Here is an 18926-nt window from a genome sequence, read left to right as displayed (position 1 = left end):
CAAAAACACTCACACAAATTCTTCCTTCAGTGTTAATACCGTAGGGTAGGTGGCCAGGTAAAAACATTCCCTCATGTTGCTGGAATCAACTGTGAGTGAAAAGGGGCTTCCTAATCTTATTAAGATCTGCACTTGTCAATGTAAGACAAAGAACTCCTCTTTTTTAATCTGCAGATGACTTTTATAACCAAGAAGCATGTTCCAAGCTAGGAGAATTTACCATTTGATGATTCTGTGGTGGTTTCCTCCACAGCATGCGTGCTCCTTTGGATGCCTGCAGGGGTGGTCATTGCAAAGTCATCATCTGTGCTACTGGGAGTTGGGAAGTGGCCTGCTGGGGTTCCCTGGATGGCAGGATTTACACCTGCTTGTCCTGCTGGAAGCCTTCCATCCTGGACATTTGGATTAGCCCCTGCCTGACTGGTGGGCAGAATGCTTCCCGGGAACAAGGAATGGATGATAAGGCCTGTGAAGATTTGTGGGGCCAATGGCTGGAATGAGGGAGGCAAACAGAAAACAAAGTTAAAAGCAACACATTTTAAAGCCATTTCTCTTTTGAGGGGAGCAAGTTTGGGTAGGAATGTCAAGAAGGAGAAAGTCAGAGAAGACAGCAAAAATCTGGCATTCCTCAGGAGAAATACTCCCTTATTCCAGCCAAGCCTGATTCAATATTGGTACTCTTTGGTATGCTCCATTTCCCTCAGAAAGGGAAAGCCTGAATCAAGCCAATAATAAATTGTTTTTATTATTATCAGCTGGATCTGGAGGTAGAATTAATGTGGAAAAATCCATACAATCATGATGGGCTTTATCTCTGTTATTAAACCTAAAATGTAATCTTTGTTTTGCCCATAACATTGTCTTTTCAAAAAAATATCATTTAAGAAATTAAAAATTAATGGAAAAATTGATTCAAGTAGATCAATTAATCCTGATGGCTTTCATCCCTTTAAATTTTTTTTCATGATGGGCTTTATCTCTGTTATTAACCTAAAATGTAATCTTCCTTTTGCCCATAACATATTTTTTCAAAAAAATATAATTAATAAGATTAACAATTAATGGAAAAATTGATTCGAATAGATTAATTAATCCTGATGGCTTTCATTCCTTTAAGTTTTTTTTGATGTATTTTTCTTTTCTTTTTCTTTTTTTTTTTTTTAAAGATGGGGTTTCACCATGCTGGTCAGGCCGGTCTTGAACTCCCGACCTCAGGTGATCCGCCCGCCTTGGCCTCCAAAGTGCTTGGATTACAGGCGTGAGCCACCACGCCCGGCCGACTTGATGTATTTTTCAAAGGCATTGGAATATTCATTCAGAAACATTTATCCTGGCAATTCAGCTATTGTGTATTTATTGAGGATACATAAAGAACTCCTCACTATTGGAGTTTTTCATTTTTGGAGAGATTCTGATTGAGCAGGTCTGGAGCAGGACCCAGCAATTGCCTTTTTAACCAGTTTTTGATGCCATCTGGATTTTCTGAGAAAGGAATGAAGTTTGGGAAACACTGTGTTACATTTAAGAGATATTGAAACCAGAATTAGACTTATGCTGGATGACAGGTAGGAGTAGAGTATAGACATTTTCAAACTGAGGGTTGTGATGTCCAAGTTTTGAAGTAAAAAAGGTGGGTGGCAGTCATCATTAAACAATAAAACAGAGAGTAGACTAGTAGTGCATTCTATATAGTAAAGGTGAATACTGTTGTATGAAATGTGTGTGTGTGTGTGTGTGTGTGTGTGAAACTGCATGAAAAATCTACTTGCCATTGTGGGTTGTATTAAAAATGTTTGAAAAACCGCTAGTGTAGTAGATTAAAAAATAGCTTTGGATCTGGATCCACTCTCTTCTTGTTATTGTTGCCTTTGAGGCCTTAATTACTTAAACTCTTGAACTTCAGTTTCTTTATCTGTAAAGCTGGGTCAAAAATATCTGCCTTGTGCTTTGGGGTAGGTTGAAGGCAACATATGTTAAGGATCTGCTAAAGTGCTGGATATATGGAAGAACCTCAGTAGCTGGATATGGATGTTCATGTATCAATGTTGGCAAAGCAGACACTAGCCCCATTTGATTATTATTTACGGACAATATAGAAAATATCTACATTTTTTCATAACAGAAAAGTTGTTGAATAACTCTGTTTCCAAATATTGCCTCAATTCTGTTCTGTTGTCATGTTTAGATATCATATTAATTCAAGTCCTTTTCTCTAAAAAAGGACCTATGGAGGAATGCATAGAAGTGCCTAACCAGGCCAGGTGCAGTGGCTTATGCCTGTAATCCCAGCACTTTGAGAGGCCAAGGTGGCTGGATCAAGAGATCAAAAGATTGAGACTATCCTGGCCAACATAGTAAAACCCTGTCTCTACTAAAAATATAAAACTTAGCTGGGCATGGTGGCACGTGCCTGTTGTCCCAGCTACTCAGGAGGCTGAGGCAAAAGAATTGCTTGAACCTTGGAGGTGGAGGTTGCAGTGAAACGAGATTGCGTCACTGCACTCCAGCCTGGCGACAGAGTGAGACTCTGTCTAAAAAAAAAGTGTCTAGCAATGATGATATGAACTTGATTTAGGGTTCCGCCCTCCAATTTTTTTCTGTGTATAGGAAAGAGTTCATTGATCACTATCTGATGCTGGAAAATATATTTTTTTCCATAAAAATTAAAAATCCAAGTCAAGAAATTTAATCTTTCCTGTAAAAAGTCAGTATTTATATTATTCTACATTTGCATATGTTACAACAGTTAATAATCCTAGACTGCAGTCCTTATGAAGTTAAAAATGTGCATTGGCTTTCTGAATAGAACTGAATCTCATAGCAATAAATGGAAACAAAAGCTAAGTTAATTAACAGAAAACTAGCTGAAGAAGTATAATGAAATCCTCAAACAAAGCAAGGATAATTGAATTCGAGAAACTATAAAAATGTTCAGTTCATTGTAGTACACATCATATTCAGGATTTATGCTCAAAAGAGACTAAATGAGGACAGAAAACATTGTGATAGAAGTGAAAATAATTTGAAATAGTATTTTAATTTTTTTTTTTTTTACCAATTCCTCTGAGCTTAGGATAGTGCCCTAAAAGCAAAATGATAAATACAAATTGTTAGACACATTTTAATATATTTGTAGTAATATATGTATAACATCACTTAAAAACTTAAAATACTTCCAAAGATTATAGAGATTTTGCCTTTCCAATAATATGTTAAACTGCCTTATGATCTGTATTACAAAACTCAAATCAGCATATGATGTACGACTGCTAATATTCATTCTTTGAGTAATATGAGGTCATCTGCATACAAAAATTATATATTTTTTCTATCATTAAGTAGATTTTCATTGAAGAAAACTTAAGCAGAAAGCAAGCTCTTATGATTATTGTGTCCATATAGTGCAAAATACATTGAAAAACCTCACAACTATCTAGTGAATTGAGGTAAGAATAAATGTTTCACACTGAAGTGATTTAAAATCAAGACAATATTAAGCATAATTTTACCTGGGCTCCAAGGTGTGTGACAAAAATTGGTAACATCTGAAAAGAAAGAGAGAAAAATTCATTCAAAGGTAAGCTCTAGAAGATCGTATAAATATTGATACCTTCTTTTTTTTTTTGAGATGGAGTCTCACTCTGTTGCCCAGGCTGGAGTGCAGTGGCACAGTCTTGGGTCACTGCAACCTACGCCTCCCAAGTTCAAGCAATTCTCCTACCTCAGCCTGCTGAGTAGCTGGGATTACAGGCACCTGCCACCACACCCAGCTAATTTTTTAGTAGAGATGGGGTTTCACCATGTTGGCCAGGCTGGTCTTGAACTCCTGACCTTGTAATCTGCCTGGCTTAGACTCCCAAAGTGCTGAGATTACAGGTGTGAGTCACTGCGCCTGGCCATTGATACCTTCTTAAAAGAATATAGTATCTGTTAAAGAGATATTTATTACTAATGTATTATCTGTAATCATAGATATAAATTCATAGATCTGATGGGAGTTTGGAACTTTTCCAACTTACAAAAAGAGTATCAGTCCCAGAGAGATTTAGAAACCAGTTCAAGAAAGCATATTTAGAAGTTAGTAAACTGGATTAACAACAACAAAAAAATGGTCTCAAGCAATCTCCAAACTAAAAATTATTTCAAGTAACGATGTTAAAATGCACAGATTTCTTTCATATGGCATCTCAGAAGACACATTAAAACATGCAATGGCTATTTTCAAATGTGAAGATTTCTTGAGGCTTATATATTTAGTCTTGCAACAGTTGCCTGGACATTTTGCTGTTAAAATAAAGCAACTATAGAGAATATTGCTCAGTAACCCTTGGCATTGGCATAGCTCTTAGAACTAGGCAAGAAATAATTCAAGGGTCACTGATAACTAACTAAATATTATGAATTTAGTTCATAATATTTAGGATGAAATAAATAAATAAAAGGATGAAAAAGATTTGAGTGAGGTGTTGGTATGCTCCAGTACTCTCTGCTACTCGGAGAACTGGCCTGAAGTTTGTCAAAGAAAGCTAAGGTTTAAAAAATTTATTCTTATTTCTATAGAAAATTCAAAGTGTCAGGAAAGTCATCAAAATGGGACTCTTAATTTCATAATTACAAATCCAGAAGATTTGAAAGTCTTATGAAATAGATTCTTAACTATTGTTTCCCAAGACAGATGGTGCTGCAATTATGGAACTATGGAATGCCAACAAGGAAAAATTACATACATTTATGAAAAAGCCTTAATCTCAATCAGGTTCTTACTGACTGACAAAAAAGGACATGGGAACAGGAACAAAAACCCAACTAGCTTTCACGGTGGCAATGGGAAAGTGGCTGGTACATTTTGGATTGAAGAGAAAATGAGATGAATATTTTTTCTTTAATGGAAAGTTGGAGTGGAAAGAGCAAAAAGATAAAAAGAGGAAACCATAGCTGTCTAAGTAAAAACTGTAATGAAAGGTAATCGAATTGTTCACCAATATAACAATAAAGAGGACTTTTTGCTTAGCTGTTGATAGAGAAATAATTTGAAGTTGTTAACAGTTAACACATCGTACATTTATTATGTGGTAGGCATTGTTTTAAGTGTTTTCCATATATTTATTCATTTGATCTTTGTATGGCTCTAAGGGAAGGTTCTACTTTGATCCCATTTTAAATTTTGAGCAAAATGAGCCACAGAATGGTTAAGTAACTTGGTCAACATCATATAAGTAGTAAGCGTAAAGAGCGTAGAGCTGATATTTGACCCGAAATTGTGTGGTTCTAGAGTTCACCAACATGTTTCACCTTTCTCTGATAAAGGCCACCAGTAGGTGTCCAGGTTGTGGCAGAGATTTAAGCCACTCTGCACAGGGAGAGGCAGGGTTGGAGGGACTACAGTTGCCCAGGAGAAGGTCAGGTATGGGAACCCTTGGTGGTAGCACAGCCTAGAGACATTGAAGAATTCCCACAGTAAATGGGGATTGATTTATAATATTGCATAGAGAGTGTACAGCGTGAAACTCTCTATACTGAACCTTTTGTAACATCACCAGGTTCCACTAATGCCTTAGGGAGATGCTCTCTTGGGAACATGAAGATGTATTAAGTCTGCCTTCAAGGTTAGACGAGGGCAACAATGGAGACTGAAGCTGAGCAATCATTATGTAGATTATACTGTGATCACCTGTTACAGAGAGTCTCCTTTTATTGCGTCTTTCTCAAATCTTTTTCTGAGGGTCGCTTTTATTATCAATTTTTTTGTTGTCATGATAGTTTGTGTGTCTTTGGCCCTAGAAATTCTATTCATTCTATTCCTAAGAAAGGAAATAGCCATTGGAATAGTCATAGACGTCGTCACAGGGATGCTCACTGTAGTGTTTATAGAAGCAGAGACTTAAAACCCCCAGATTTTCATAAGTAATTTAGTATACCATGGAATACTAAGCAGTCATTAAAAACATTGTAAGTGAATATTTTAAAACATGAAAACTATTCAAAAGAATATTTGTGGAAAAAAGCATGTTACAAAACATTAAATATGGCAAAACAATGTTTCCTTTAAAAATGTACTTACATGTACAGAAAAAAGACTGGAAGGAGATACTCTAGAATGTTGACAGTGTTTGATTGCGGCTAATGAGATTTCAAGTGAATTTTACTTTATTTTTTGCTTATACGTAAATTTTAGAGAATTTACATTTTCTAAATTCTTTATAATTGGCATATATTACTTACACAATACTTCTACAAAATATTAGACCACTATGTTGGATGATGGGGGCTGAGGTCACATGTTGGGGAGAATAAGTTATCTACAAATAACTTAGTCAAGTTGTAAAAAGATTATTGTATTTTCCTCCAGAGCCTTTCTTTCTTTCTTTCTTTTTCTTTTTTTTTTTTTGAGACAGAATCCCCCTCTGTCACCCAGGCTGGTGTGTAGTGACACAGTCGTGGCTCACTGCAACCTTGACCTCCCTTGCTCAAGTGATCCTCCCAACTCAGCCTCCTGAGTAGCTGAGACTATAGGTTTGCCCCATCATGCCTGGCTATTTATTATATTTTATTTTTTTGTAGAGATACGTCTCACTATGTTGCCCAAGGCTGGTCTCAAATGCCTGGGCTCAAGTGATCCTCCTGCCTTAACCTTCCAAAGTGCTGGGATTATAGCATGGGCCACTGCGCCCAGCTCCTCTGGAACCTATTTAGAAAAGTTTCAAGAAGATAAAAATTTGGAATTTGTTCAATGTTAAAATGCACACGCCTCAAAAACGGGTGATGCCTAAAGTATGTCATTTATATCTTAGTGGAAGAGGATTTTCAGGTTTTTTTTTTTTTTTTTTTTTTTTGCAAGTGATAATGGGAGGTGGTAAATACTGAAAAGTCCTTGGGGACTTTCAAAAGGGAATGTAAAAATAGGGGACAAAAATAGGAAGATTAGATTTGCTGAAGATAAACTTTATCCACCTCTTAAGTTTTCTTTGAGATTATCTTGGTCACCCAGAAAGTCTTCAAGAGAAAATATGCTAGAAAAAAATCCTGGGATCTCTCAATTTCCCCCGATATCGTTTTCACTTTTCAATCTTCCCCAACTTTTCAAGGTTTCCTATTATCCATTAAAAATGTATTCTAGAGACGTTGTGGGGTAGCATGGTATGTTTTCATGCTCTGAGTATGTTTTCATGAATTTTCATTAAGAACCAGTTTGCCAAATACCGTTCTATGTTCAGTAGAACATTCATCAGCTAATAATCTGGGCACAATTTTTGAGAAGGTTTAAAAAATTCTATTTCTACTGTAGGCTTTCACCTGAGAGAAAAAGCTCTCTAATGTTAAGACTAAAGTCCAGCTGTTCAACTTACATGTGGTTGCAGTTGCTGTTGTACATTCAACCCTCCCAGGGTCAATGGGTGTGTCTGGGCACCAGGTGTCATTCCTGCAGCAGGATTTAACTGTAGGGTAAGGAAGAAGACTTTCATTGTATTTTTTTTCCAGTTTGAATATTTAGGAAACTAAAATGTATTTGCTAAATGTAAAATATATCTAAAGGGAGGATTTGCTATGTAAATACATAGTATTCTGTTGCATGTGTACTTAGACGCAAAGATGAACTTTAAAGACTTACTTAGTCTGCTGCTACAACCACAAGGGCTACTGCTGACTTCTCCCCTGGGAAGTTTTTTGTTGGCATTTAACCTACTCTGTTTGAGAATTACTTAGGCGATTTATTTTATCCTTGCTTTTCCTTTTTGGCTACAATAGTTGTTCCTGAAATTTTTCTGATAGCTTTTTTTAAAATTAAGAAATTAACTCCTCTAGGTTACCCATGAAAAGAATAAGGTTCAGAATAAATATTTTGTGTGAAACATTAACTATATTTAAATTTGACCACTAAAAAATTCCACTCTAAATCAGGAAAGAAACTTATTTTTTTCCCAAACAGATTATACAGATATTCTATGAGAAGACTGAAGATCTATACAGATATTCGATAAGAAGGTGCTGAAGATCTTTCTATCTCTTCCAGTTTGCTTCTGTCATTGGTGGTGATACTAGTGACTGTGTTTATGTGGATGTGTGGATGCTGTAGGGGCATTAAGGAAGGTATGGTGGAGGAATGGAGAGAGGAGGAGAAGAGAGTAGAGAAACTGGAGAAGGAAAGAATTACGTTCATTTGTTTAGAGACTCTTGCTAAGAAAAACTTTTGATGATGTCCAACTCTCTTGGACTCTTCTCTCCTGTCTTTCAACTTATTTACATGAATAGGTGTGTTTTCATTTGTGGATATACACACCCATATGCATGCTCCCTCCACCGTAACGTTAGGCATTATATTTATTTCACAATGGGTATTAAAATGATATAAAAGATTACTTACCAGTTGCAGATCTTGCCCCAGTGTAAGCACCTGTGTTAATGGTATCAGACTTAAAGAAGGGAAGACCTGCAGGGCATTGAAAGTGATGTATGAGACAAGAGGTCGTCTGCTTCCCTTGCTCTGTCAGTGGTGGATATCCTCATGTAATTGACACTCCTGTCAGAGGTGGATTTACCATGAAGGTAAATAAAGATGAAGCATCTTTTGGGGCCCTGGGAGGTACCCTAGCAATGTCTCAAGCTTATGGCATTTAACGGCTTAAGAAAATTTGTGATTTACTCTTATTTCTTATCACATTATAAATATTTATTTCAGTACCTAGTTTTACGTATCTAATTTTGTATTTTTTTTTTTTCTTAAAGAGGGTTCCCAAATTGTATAAGATACAGATTCCTTTAGGGGGGGTGAGTGGTTCCTGACTTGAGTGAGTGTTCTGTAATGTCTGTTGACTGAAGGGAAGCCTTTAGATTCTAATGTTATCTGATTGTACTACTTCACAAAGTGTAGAAGTAGGTAAGTCATGTCCTTCACAGCAGAGGAAGAGTTGACCTGGGAGGGAGGTTAATAGCCAAAAACAATGCAGTTTTCAAAAGTATTTAAATATGCCCTGAGGAAACAGATTGAATAGCAACACATCAACACATCAGCAGCAATGAAACTTAGCAAAACCATGAAGTCTGCAGTTATTTTTTTTATAGATCACTTCTGATTCCCTGCTATCACTGGCAAATATTGCATATGGTAATACCATAGTATCTCAAGGGCATGGAAGACCAAGCTTCATAAATAGACGTAGCTATTGCTTTTCAAAGTTGACTAGATTTCATTGCTAAACCAAATTATTATTTAGATAAAAGAAAAAAGAATTAGAGTGCTTTACTTTCCCTATGCACATTATTTGGAAAATTATATTGGTTCTTTTCCTCACTCCCAAACGAAAAGCCTCTCTCTCTTGTTCAGCCTTGTACGGTCTTTGTGTAAATTTTGATTTTAAATCCACCAGTCTTAACGTGTTTTATTTATTTGTACATGACTCTTACCTGATTTGACTGCTGTTGGTTTAGTAGTGTTGCCTGATCCGGAGCCAGCTTTGTGGGAGGGAGTCCCAAAGCAGGTTTGAGCTGCTTTTGTGAAAACAAATACATATTTGATGAGGCAGGAATATGTTGAAGGTTTTGTATCCATTTATGTCCAGGTCATCCTCAATGCTAAAACGTCCATCTTTAGGCTCTGTGTGTTTTAGAGGAGTTTAACTCCCTGAAACATTATGTGCATGGTAGGACATGCAATTGCAGAGCAGAAAAATGGCAGCCCAGGAGAGGTGGGATGGTGTGGGCGGGAAGGAGGCTAGGATGCACCTGAGCACATGGGATTTCTTGTGGTGGTTCCTGGCTCCCATTTAATTTCTGTACGTGCCTTTCTCTTTTTCCAGGACATGAATATGTTGTCTGTGCCTTAGCTCTGTGCACATTTGCTTTTTCTCAGGGCTAGAGGCAAGCTGCCGTCATTCTTACTAACTTTTCATGAAGCCTCCCACTTTTGTCATGCCTGCCACATCACTCTTGTAACAGAAGTTCAGTTTTCTTCCTGGCCTGGATATTTTATTCGTGTATTAAGAATCACTGAATTTTATATCTGAAAATATTCCTCCTACACATTCGGTCTAGTTGTATCATTTTGTTTAATAAATGAGGCAACTGATGCTTAGGTAACCTGCCCAACATAACATGGTGAGCAGCAGAGCCAGTGCTAGGATCCCTTTAAGTGCTCTTAGTCTCTGAAGAAGAAAACTTTTCTTCTGGCGGGTTAACTTAGTCTGCTTTTGCTCCTGGAGGCATCCTGTAAGGCACAGGGGTGTGGCCCTCTGGGTCTGCACCAGCTCTTGAGTCACCTGAGGTTACCCTGAAGTAGGTTTGGTTTTACATTGGACTTTCCCCCTTAGTTATAAGAGGAGAAGTTGGGGCTGGGTGCGGTGGCTCACTCCCGTAATCCCAGCACTTTGGGAGGCCAAGGTGGGTGGATCACTTGAGGTCAGGAGTTCAGGACCAACCTGGTCAACATGATGAAATCCTGTCTTTACTAAAAATATAAAAATTAGCCAGGCATGGTGGTGCATGCCAATAATCCCAGCTACTCGGGAGGCTCGGGAGGCTGAGGCAGGAGAGTTGCTTGAATCCAGGAGGTGGAGGTTGCAGAGCGAGACTCTGCCTCAAAAGAAAAAAAAGGGGAGAAGTTGGTATTGTCTGTTCTAGGAGGTTCCTTTCAGCTTTAAGATTCTATATATACACATTTTATTAGTATGGTGTTTTTTTAATCTCCCACAATCTATTGTTAGCATAACAGCCAGAGTGACCCTGTGAAAACAATAGTCTAATCTTGTCACTCCTCTGCTCAGTCCCTTCAATGACAGCCAAGTTTTTTTCATTCTTTGCTTTTTTTTTGTGATAAAGTCTTGCTCTGTTGTCCAGGCTGGAGTGCAGTGGTGCAATCTTGGCTCATTGCCACCTCCGCCTCCTGGGTTTAAGCAATTCTCCTACCTCAGCCTCCCAAGTAGCTGAGATTACGGGCACACACCACCATGCCCAGCTAATTTTTTGTATTTTTAGTAGAGATGATGTTTCACCATAGTGGCCAGGCTGGTCTTAAACTCCTGACCTCAAGAGATCTGCCTGCCTTGGCCTCTAAAGTGTTGGGATTATGGGTGTGAGCCATTGTGCCTAGCCAATGACTGTCAATTTCACTCAGTAAAAGCCAGAGACCCTACAGTGGTCTACAGGGTCTTCATGCTCCTGGCCCCTAGTAGCTCTCTGATCTTTCCCACCTCGTTTCCTCTCCCTCACTCTGCTCTAGCCATCCAGCCTTTTTGCTGTTTCTGGGGCAGGTAAAGTGCATTCCTGCTTCAGGATCTCACTTCCACCTGTTCTCTCTGTCTGGAATGTTCTTTCCCCAGACATTGGCTTCATTCATCTGCTTTTTTACTTGAATTTCTGTCTGTTGAGGCCAAACCTGACTGCTGTCCTGAATATGCAGCCTGCCCCTTCTTCGCTGTGCACCACCGGCCTGCTCCATCCTACACTGCTCTGGGATTGTTTTTTCGTAGTGCTCACCATCTCCTAGCCTGTCATTTGACCTATTGATTTAGGCTGCTCACCATTTATCATTTGTTTCCTTGCTAAAATATAGATTTCACAAGGACAGCAATACTGTGGTTTATTCAATGATCCATCCCAAGATAAATCTCTATCTGGCATATAGTAAGCAAATATTTTTTGAAAGAATAAAATCTTGTTTCTTCCAGGGTCTTCACTTTCTGTGACTTTGATTTGTCATAAATATCTATCTATCTATCTATCTATCTATCTATCTATCTATCTATCTATATTTTTTTACTAATTGTGTTTTCCATCTGGTACCTATCCTTAAATTTTTGATCTACTGAAAATAATTGCTAGGCTGTTGTATGTGTCCATATTTGCAAATGGATTAACTCCTCATACCATTATGATAACTCCATACAATTCATTTACAAATAATAAAAATACCTTGTCTATGTGTCCTGATGTTTCATTTGGTATTGTTTCTACAGGAATAGACATTTCAGTGTTGCCTCCCCTGCCCCACTGGCTCTCTAGCTGCTCTCATTGTCTATTAGCATTCTGCTGTAGCCTGCACATTCCACCTCAGCCCACCTCACATGAGAGCTGCGCTCCTGGAAGGTTTTGCTTGTCTTGAGTTTTCACCAATTATGTGGACATTTAAATATACTAGAGAAACTGTATTTTGAAGACTCTTTTGGTAAATGTATTTGGTGACATGAAAGAACCATTTGTTTTATTAAAAAACTAACTTCTTACTTTACCTTGTTTAGAAAATTAAATTTTTACAGACAACTTCTTTCAAGGAGGACACACACACACTCCCACACTCACACACACACACACACACACACTCTCTCACACACGGATGCATTTGGGAGGTAAGAAGGAGGTTGGTTACCATATCTTGTTTCATCCTCCCCTGACATAATCCCACCCTGTTCATTTCCTTCACATAACTAATCACGGTTATTACTTATAATTTAACATTTCTTTAAAAAATCATTTGAGCAAAAAATAAAAAATTAGCAAGTGACACTGGTGAAAAGAAAAAATTAGAAAAGTTAGAAAAATAAATAAACTGATTAGTTTATAATCCTTGTGAACACCATGAAGGATGATGCCTTTTTATTCCTTCTCACTATTGTTTCTTTAGCAACTAGCACAATGTCTGACATATAGAGAGTTTTTAATAAACACTTGTTGATTGTATGGATAGATGCAGAAGTTTTGAGCAAGCTTGAGGCTCAACTAAAAATGTTTTCTTTTATTCTGCTATTTCATAGCAAGTATATTGTAATTTTTTTCCTAATGGTCTTGAACCATCTTGAACAGTCAAAGAGAAGTCCACCAAGAGATATGAACCATTCATCTCTATGTCTACAAAATAATGGAGTAAGTGTTCAACTTCTAGTGCTTTTTTATTTTTTTATGTGAATACTATTGGTGATGAAATGTTCTAAGTCAAAAATTTTGATCATTTTATGATACCAAATGCCTTTGGTATCCCATGATTTGGTGGCCTTTTTAAGAATTTATACAGTCTAGATATTTAGTATTTTCAAGTAGAAAAATTAGAAAATATAGTTTACCATTTTATTCATGAGCAAACAACTAGTTGCCAAGAAAAAAAATTCCTTTTGGAAAATAAGATAATCATCTACTTAAGGCTTTCATTTGTCTCCTAATTTCTAGCCTATTGCTCTGCCAAAAAAACTGACCTTTTACCACGATGGAGTGAATACATTTAAAAAATGTAAGTACATTGAAATATGTACCAATACCTTATTAGCCTGCCATTTTCTGCTTTGGAAAATAAACACTGGATACTCTGAAGGAATGAGTCACAAACAGAGCAGTTTTGACGGAGGGCAGGAGAGAGGTGGGTTCATAACTAGAGATGCTGCTGAAGCTGGTTGGCACGTAAAACAAGTGTAACATACTTACTGGTAATGACTGAGTTGATCCCAGAAGACAAAACAGTAGAATGGTAGTCTTCATGTTTCAAATTGCTACCTACAACAACAAAACAGTGTTAATCTTCCACTGTATTTTTTTTTCCTTTTGAGAGAAAAATGTTATTTTAAAAACAAATGTTCTCATTGAAACACTGTCAATTAATGTTACCTTTGTGTCCAGGAGGTACAATGTACAATACTCAAGGTCCAGTTGATTTCTCAAAGTTGACTCTGGTGAAAAATTTTACCCTTCAATGATTTTATGTATTTGTAGAAGAAATTTAAACTAGTTCCAGGAGATTGGAAATTGAGAGACCAATCAGGATTTAGCTGTCTGTTAAATCATTTGGTTTCTTTTCGTTTCCCAACATTTCATTAGGTGGGTTATTAGCTGCAGACATTGTATCACCCAGTGTCTACCATTTGAAAAGAAGGTGTTTCAGGGAGACATGCCTTATGTAATTAAAAAAAAAGATGCAGACAATAAAAAAATGTGAATGCTTCTTCACTTCCATCTTCTTCCCAAATGATTTCTCAGATGTGCCTGTTTTAATCATCTAAGTAAGAACATACAAATCAAACATCAAAATATAGGGCTCTGTGTGTAGTTTAAAAAATTAAGTCTATTATGTAGATTGCCCTGGAACTTATGTTTATTTAACAAATAATGGACAACTTTATGTGTTAGTACATATAGGTTTATATTATTTAATGGTTACACATCATTATATCATATCACATTTATTTTTGATGAACATTTAATCTATTTTATTTTGTAGTTACAAAGATGTCACGAGCACCATTCTCATAAAACCTTTTTTTTTCACACATGTGGGAGTATTTTTGTAGGTGTTATTCTTAGAAGTAATGTATTAGAGGATACGCACATTTTACATTTCAATAAATATTGACAAATGGTGAATGGCTTGCTTTATATTAAACAGGGAAATGACACTGTAACTTAAGGAAACACAGGGAATTTCCTGATATTTATTTTACAAGAAGAACAGTTAAGTGCTGCTTACCATTTTACCACAAAGCCCTGGGCTTCACCTGGAATTTTTGAGATATGCCACAGAAGGAGATGGGGGTCTGTTCATCAGTTTCTGAGGCCTTATCAATGATAAGCCTGTGTTGCATCAGGATTTAAGATTTGACCTTTAAAAAACAAAAAACAGAAATACCTATAGAGTGTCTATTAATGGAAAATTGACTGAGATGGTGAGGCTTTTTTTTCCAAAGCTTCTCTCTAACTAACTGTTTAATTCATAGTCGATGTTTGTTACTCTGATTCTCTGTTAGCAATGGGGAACGCTATCTAGGAGGAGAAACTCAAGATCAACAAGTAGATACAAATATAGGAGTATACACAGGTGTAAGAAAGAGTGTGGTGAATTTTGTTGGGGGCAAAAGGACAAGAAAAGCTTAAAAGAGGAGACCATCTTTGAGTTGAATTTGAAGAATAAAAAAAAATTCATTAAGAACACAAGGAGAGCACCCAATCGATCAAAGGTCTAGATTTGAAGTAGTAACATTATTGTTTTCTGTCACTGAGACAAGAGGGGGTGAGGATAGCAGTGGAAGACAGACAGGGTTGGAGATGATATCTAATTTTAACTACCTAGAAAAGTTTGTTTCTATCACTCATTTTGGCACTTGATCGGATATTACTTTATATGACTTTTAAAATTATTTCCTGAATTTTTGTTTCTCTCGAACTAGATGGAGAGTTCCTGGGGCCCCATCTTATATTTCTTTAGAGACTTTCATGTTTACGAGATTTTAAAGCATCATATGGTCATTGCATGTTGATGAATAAATGGTAAAGGCATATACTATGGGGAAACAGAGCAAGATTGAGTTGAGGGAAGATTTTAGAGAAGATATTGGGCTTTAGGTTGACTTGCACAATAAATATAATCAACAAGACAGACCAGCATGTAAAGCGGGTGATATTGAGAGGAGCAAAAGAATATAGCGCTGAAAGATGTGGAAGGAATGCGGAAGGAAAGCAACTTTATGTTCTCATGGGCTTTCACAGGCAAATGCATTTTTTTTTTTTTTATTCAGCCGGTTCATTTTTCCAGCCCATCATTTAACATAGATTAACTGTTTGTTCACTAACATTGTGTCAGCCTCTGGGATAAAACAATTAATGGAAGGGACAAAAATTCTGCCATCAAAGAACTTAGGTTTTGTTGGGAGAACATTAAATATTCAAGCAGGTCATTGCAAGGGAGGGACCCCATGACACTGGGCATTTACTTTCTTTGGGCATTATTTTCAGTGAATGTAGAGAGTAAGGAGCTTCCTAAATTTTCTTTTTTTTGGGGGGTGGAGGTAGAGTTGAATTTTATGTCACTGTTGTTCTTGGCTTAGGTGTTCTAGTGCTAGTCTAGAGTATGGTTCTACACAATAGCTCATTTGAATTGAATAATTATTTGTGATTGAGTATCAGGTGATTCAGGGACCTCACAGTGAGTCAATTGCTTGTTACAGACATGACTCCAACCCTCAGCAGGAATGGGACATGCCCTAGCCAGGAAACTGAGCAGTCAGTAGGATTAGATCAAAATAAACAAGCAAAATTAAGAAGACCAAGTAATTTTTTTAGACAAGAAATTTTAAGTCTGGAAGCAGATAGCTTGCAATAATGTAATTATGGAGTTGGGAGTCAAGAAATACACAATGTAAAAGAAAAAAAAATCTTAAATCATTCCAAAGCAAGGAGACATCAGCAAAAATGGTGAGATAATTTAAGTTTCCAAAATGACATAGAACATCAGGATTCATTAAAGTGTTTTATGAATTATAGGAGACATCTCTTAGCCCTATAGACCTAGGCATTCCTTGATATTTCTTACTAGCTTAACTAAAGAAACATAACTAAATGTTTCTTTGGGTTATGGACCCTTTTGAGAAGCTGATTGAATATACATATCATCTCCTCAGAAAAATGCACATATGCTCATGAATGCAGGGATTACGGGATAACTTTGGGAATTTCATGGATCTCCTGAGAGCCTAACTATAAAGAAACAGGTTAAAGTCTCTGGGTTAGAGGCGTCTTGGTGGAATTCCTTAGTGATTTGTGTCACCCCTGAACTTTCTAGGATTTCTCAAGGCAAGAAACATACCCTCTCTCCCACTGCACAAGACTCAATGGATATAGGAAGATCTGGGATTACCTAGACCCGAGGCACTCTCAATCTAAGAACATCTTTTTGGCAATAAAAGGATAAGACAGACTATATTTCCTTATACCACTTGGTAACTCATCACAATGTCAAAAGGATTCAGGGCACAAGATTATCATTAATTATAGTAATAGCTTGATTGAACAAATTAAGTACCTTGATAATTGGGATAATTGGAAATAATATCCAGCAGTTCCTGATGCATTGTTGAGATTCACTTGGGGTGGCTTGCAAAATATTAGGGAAATATTACAGAAAGTTATAGATTATAGTCTCAAACCTTTTGGAAGGCCAAAGGTTTTATTGGGACAGGCCAAAAACAGCCAGTCCATGATGTTAGGGAAGAGATAGGGATAACAAAAGGCTTTCCCATGTTGAATCTGTTTACCCCACATCTCTTGGTTTCTACTCTAACCGTTTACTCATGGAAACTTTGTGCTGGATGGACCTCTCAGGGGGAGATCAAAGGGGAATTACCTGTTAATAGTGTTTACATTGGGTCCCCAGAACCTAAAGCCTTTATCATTTGTAAAGCCACTCTTTAAACCATGTTAGTTAACTACAAGGGTGTTAACTTAAAACCTCTGTTATGAAATTGATATTGAATAAATGGGAGTATGTGGAGGGAGTCTTGGTTGATTAGCTGCATTTAACCCTCTGAAAGCAGCCGACAGCTATCCCTAGCCCACTTGAATCACTTAATGGTGTGAGAGTGCATTTATTCATCTGTCTGAGTCAGGGTCTGCAGGACAGACCTTCGCAGGTGGTGATCAACATCTCAGGTGGTGACTCCGACGTGATCAAGGTCACAATGCATGGCAATCCCTAATACCTTTAAACATAAACTTCCACTGTACTGGACAAGGTATTGTCCAAGGTGCTAGGGTACAAAAGTGAATAAGATGAAGCCCTTGTTTACACACTTGTGGAAAATGCAGCAAGTATTGTATCACTATATAATGTGGTAGAGGTTAAATGGATGTGTGCACAAGAGGTCAGAAAAGAGCCACATTATATTTTGAACATATTGTTCTGCATTCGTTCCTGTTATTTTCTCTGCCTGGAGTCCTCTTTTTTTTTAATCCCTGACTGTCAATGTTTTTACTCACCCTTAAAGATCCTTCTTTATGATACCACCTTCATTAAGTCTTTCTTTGTTCCCCTCATTTAGAGTTAACTGTTTCTTTCTCTGAGATGTTTTGGAATTCACAACTTTCTTGTTCATTTTATTCCACCTCTCCTGCTGCCATTGTTATTTGACTACTGTTTTGAGATATTAAATTTCAAGGAAGATTATGTGTTTTGATATTGTCTTTAGCTTTCAGCTTGAATGTGATAGAACAATAAATATGGGTTGAATTGAATTGACTTGTTTGCCTTTATAAATTTACAAAAGTATTTAAAATTGTCAGCCAGTTCTTAGGACTCCAGAGGAAACTAGGACGTATGCTTGGAGGCCGTCAGTAGAGCCGTTTCTCTATGGAGTAGTTTTGCAGGTGCCAGAAAAACAGCCACTGAATAAATGTCTCTAAAATCCTACTAAATAGAATCAAACTCTACAGGTTTTTACTAATCTTTTAAAGTTTTGCTCAGAAGGGTTATCAGGAAACGATGTTTAGACTTCTTAGCAGATTGAGTTGACCTTTGTCATAAGTAATAAAGTTCAGTGCACAATATCATTAGAAATGTGGACATACTATACCAAATTTACTTATGCAACAGGGTTAAACTTGAAAGAGTGAGGTAACATTGTATTCTGTCTATGCAGACATCATTCTTTCTTTCTTTCTTTCTTTTTTTTTTTTTGAGACAATTTCTCCCTCTTTCTCTCAGGGTGGAGTGCCATGGTGCTATCCTGGCTCACTGCAGCCTCAACTTCCCCAGCTCAGCTGATTCTCCCACCTCAGCCTCCCAAGTAGCTGGACTACAGCTGCGCACCACATCTGGCTAATTTTTTGTAGAGACGGGTTTCATGATGTTGCCCGGGCTGGTCTTGAACTTCTGGGCTGAAGCAATCCTTCTGCCTCAGCCTCCCAAAGTGTTGAGAATACAGGCATGAGCCCCTGCACCTGGCCTATGTAGAAATATTTCAACTCAACACTAGAATTACATACTTACGTAATTAAAAAAATAAGCTTGGGTATGACATTTCAAAATAGGAAAGAATGCCCTGCAAATGGGTAACAGATGAAGATGTTAATGGGAAAGTAAAAGATGCAGTACTAGTGTGAGGAATTAATTCATGATTTCAGTGTTTGTATGATAGTATCATGCTTTAGGTAAAGGTTAGGAAGGGGTTGGAAATTTACGTTCT

General features: G+C 37.2%; 1 protein-coding gene across 1 annotated transcript; it reads right to left on the bottom strand.

Moving 5' to 3' along the window:
* Positions 1-206: 206 nt before the first annotated feature.
* Positions 207-13458, bottom strand: AMTN (amelotin). Its single transcript, XM_003931926.2, has 7 exons — positions 13405-13458; positions 9403-9486; positions 8363-8428; positions 7347-7436; positions 3510-3545; positions 3056-3082; positions 207-491 (listed from the first exon to the last, which is right to left on the bottom strand). The coding sequence occupies exons 1-7, from the start codon at positions 13456-13458 to the stop codon at positions 207-209; spliced, it is 642 nt and encodes a 213-aa protein (XP_003931975.2).
* Between the last annotated feature and the right edge of the window lie 5468 nt (positions 13459-18926).

Source organism: Saimiri boliviensis, chromosome 3 (assembly GCF_048565385.1).
Source record: "Saimiri boliviensis isolate mSaiBol1 chromosome 3, mSaiBol1.pri, whole genome shotgun sequence".
NCBI classification, from domain to species: domain Eukaryota; kingdom Metazoa; phylum Chordata; class Mammalia; order Primates; family Cebidae; genus Saimiri; species Saimiri boliviensis.
The sequence above is the reverse complement of the archived record's forward strand: the minus strand, read 5'-3'. Positions and strand labels throughout refer to the sequence as shown.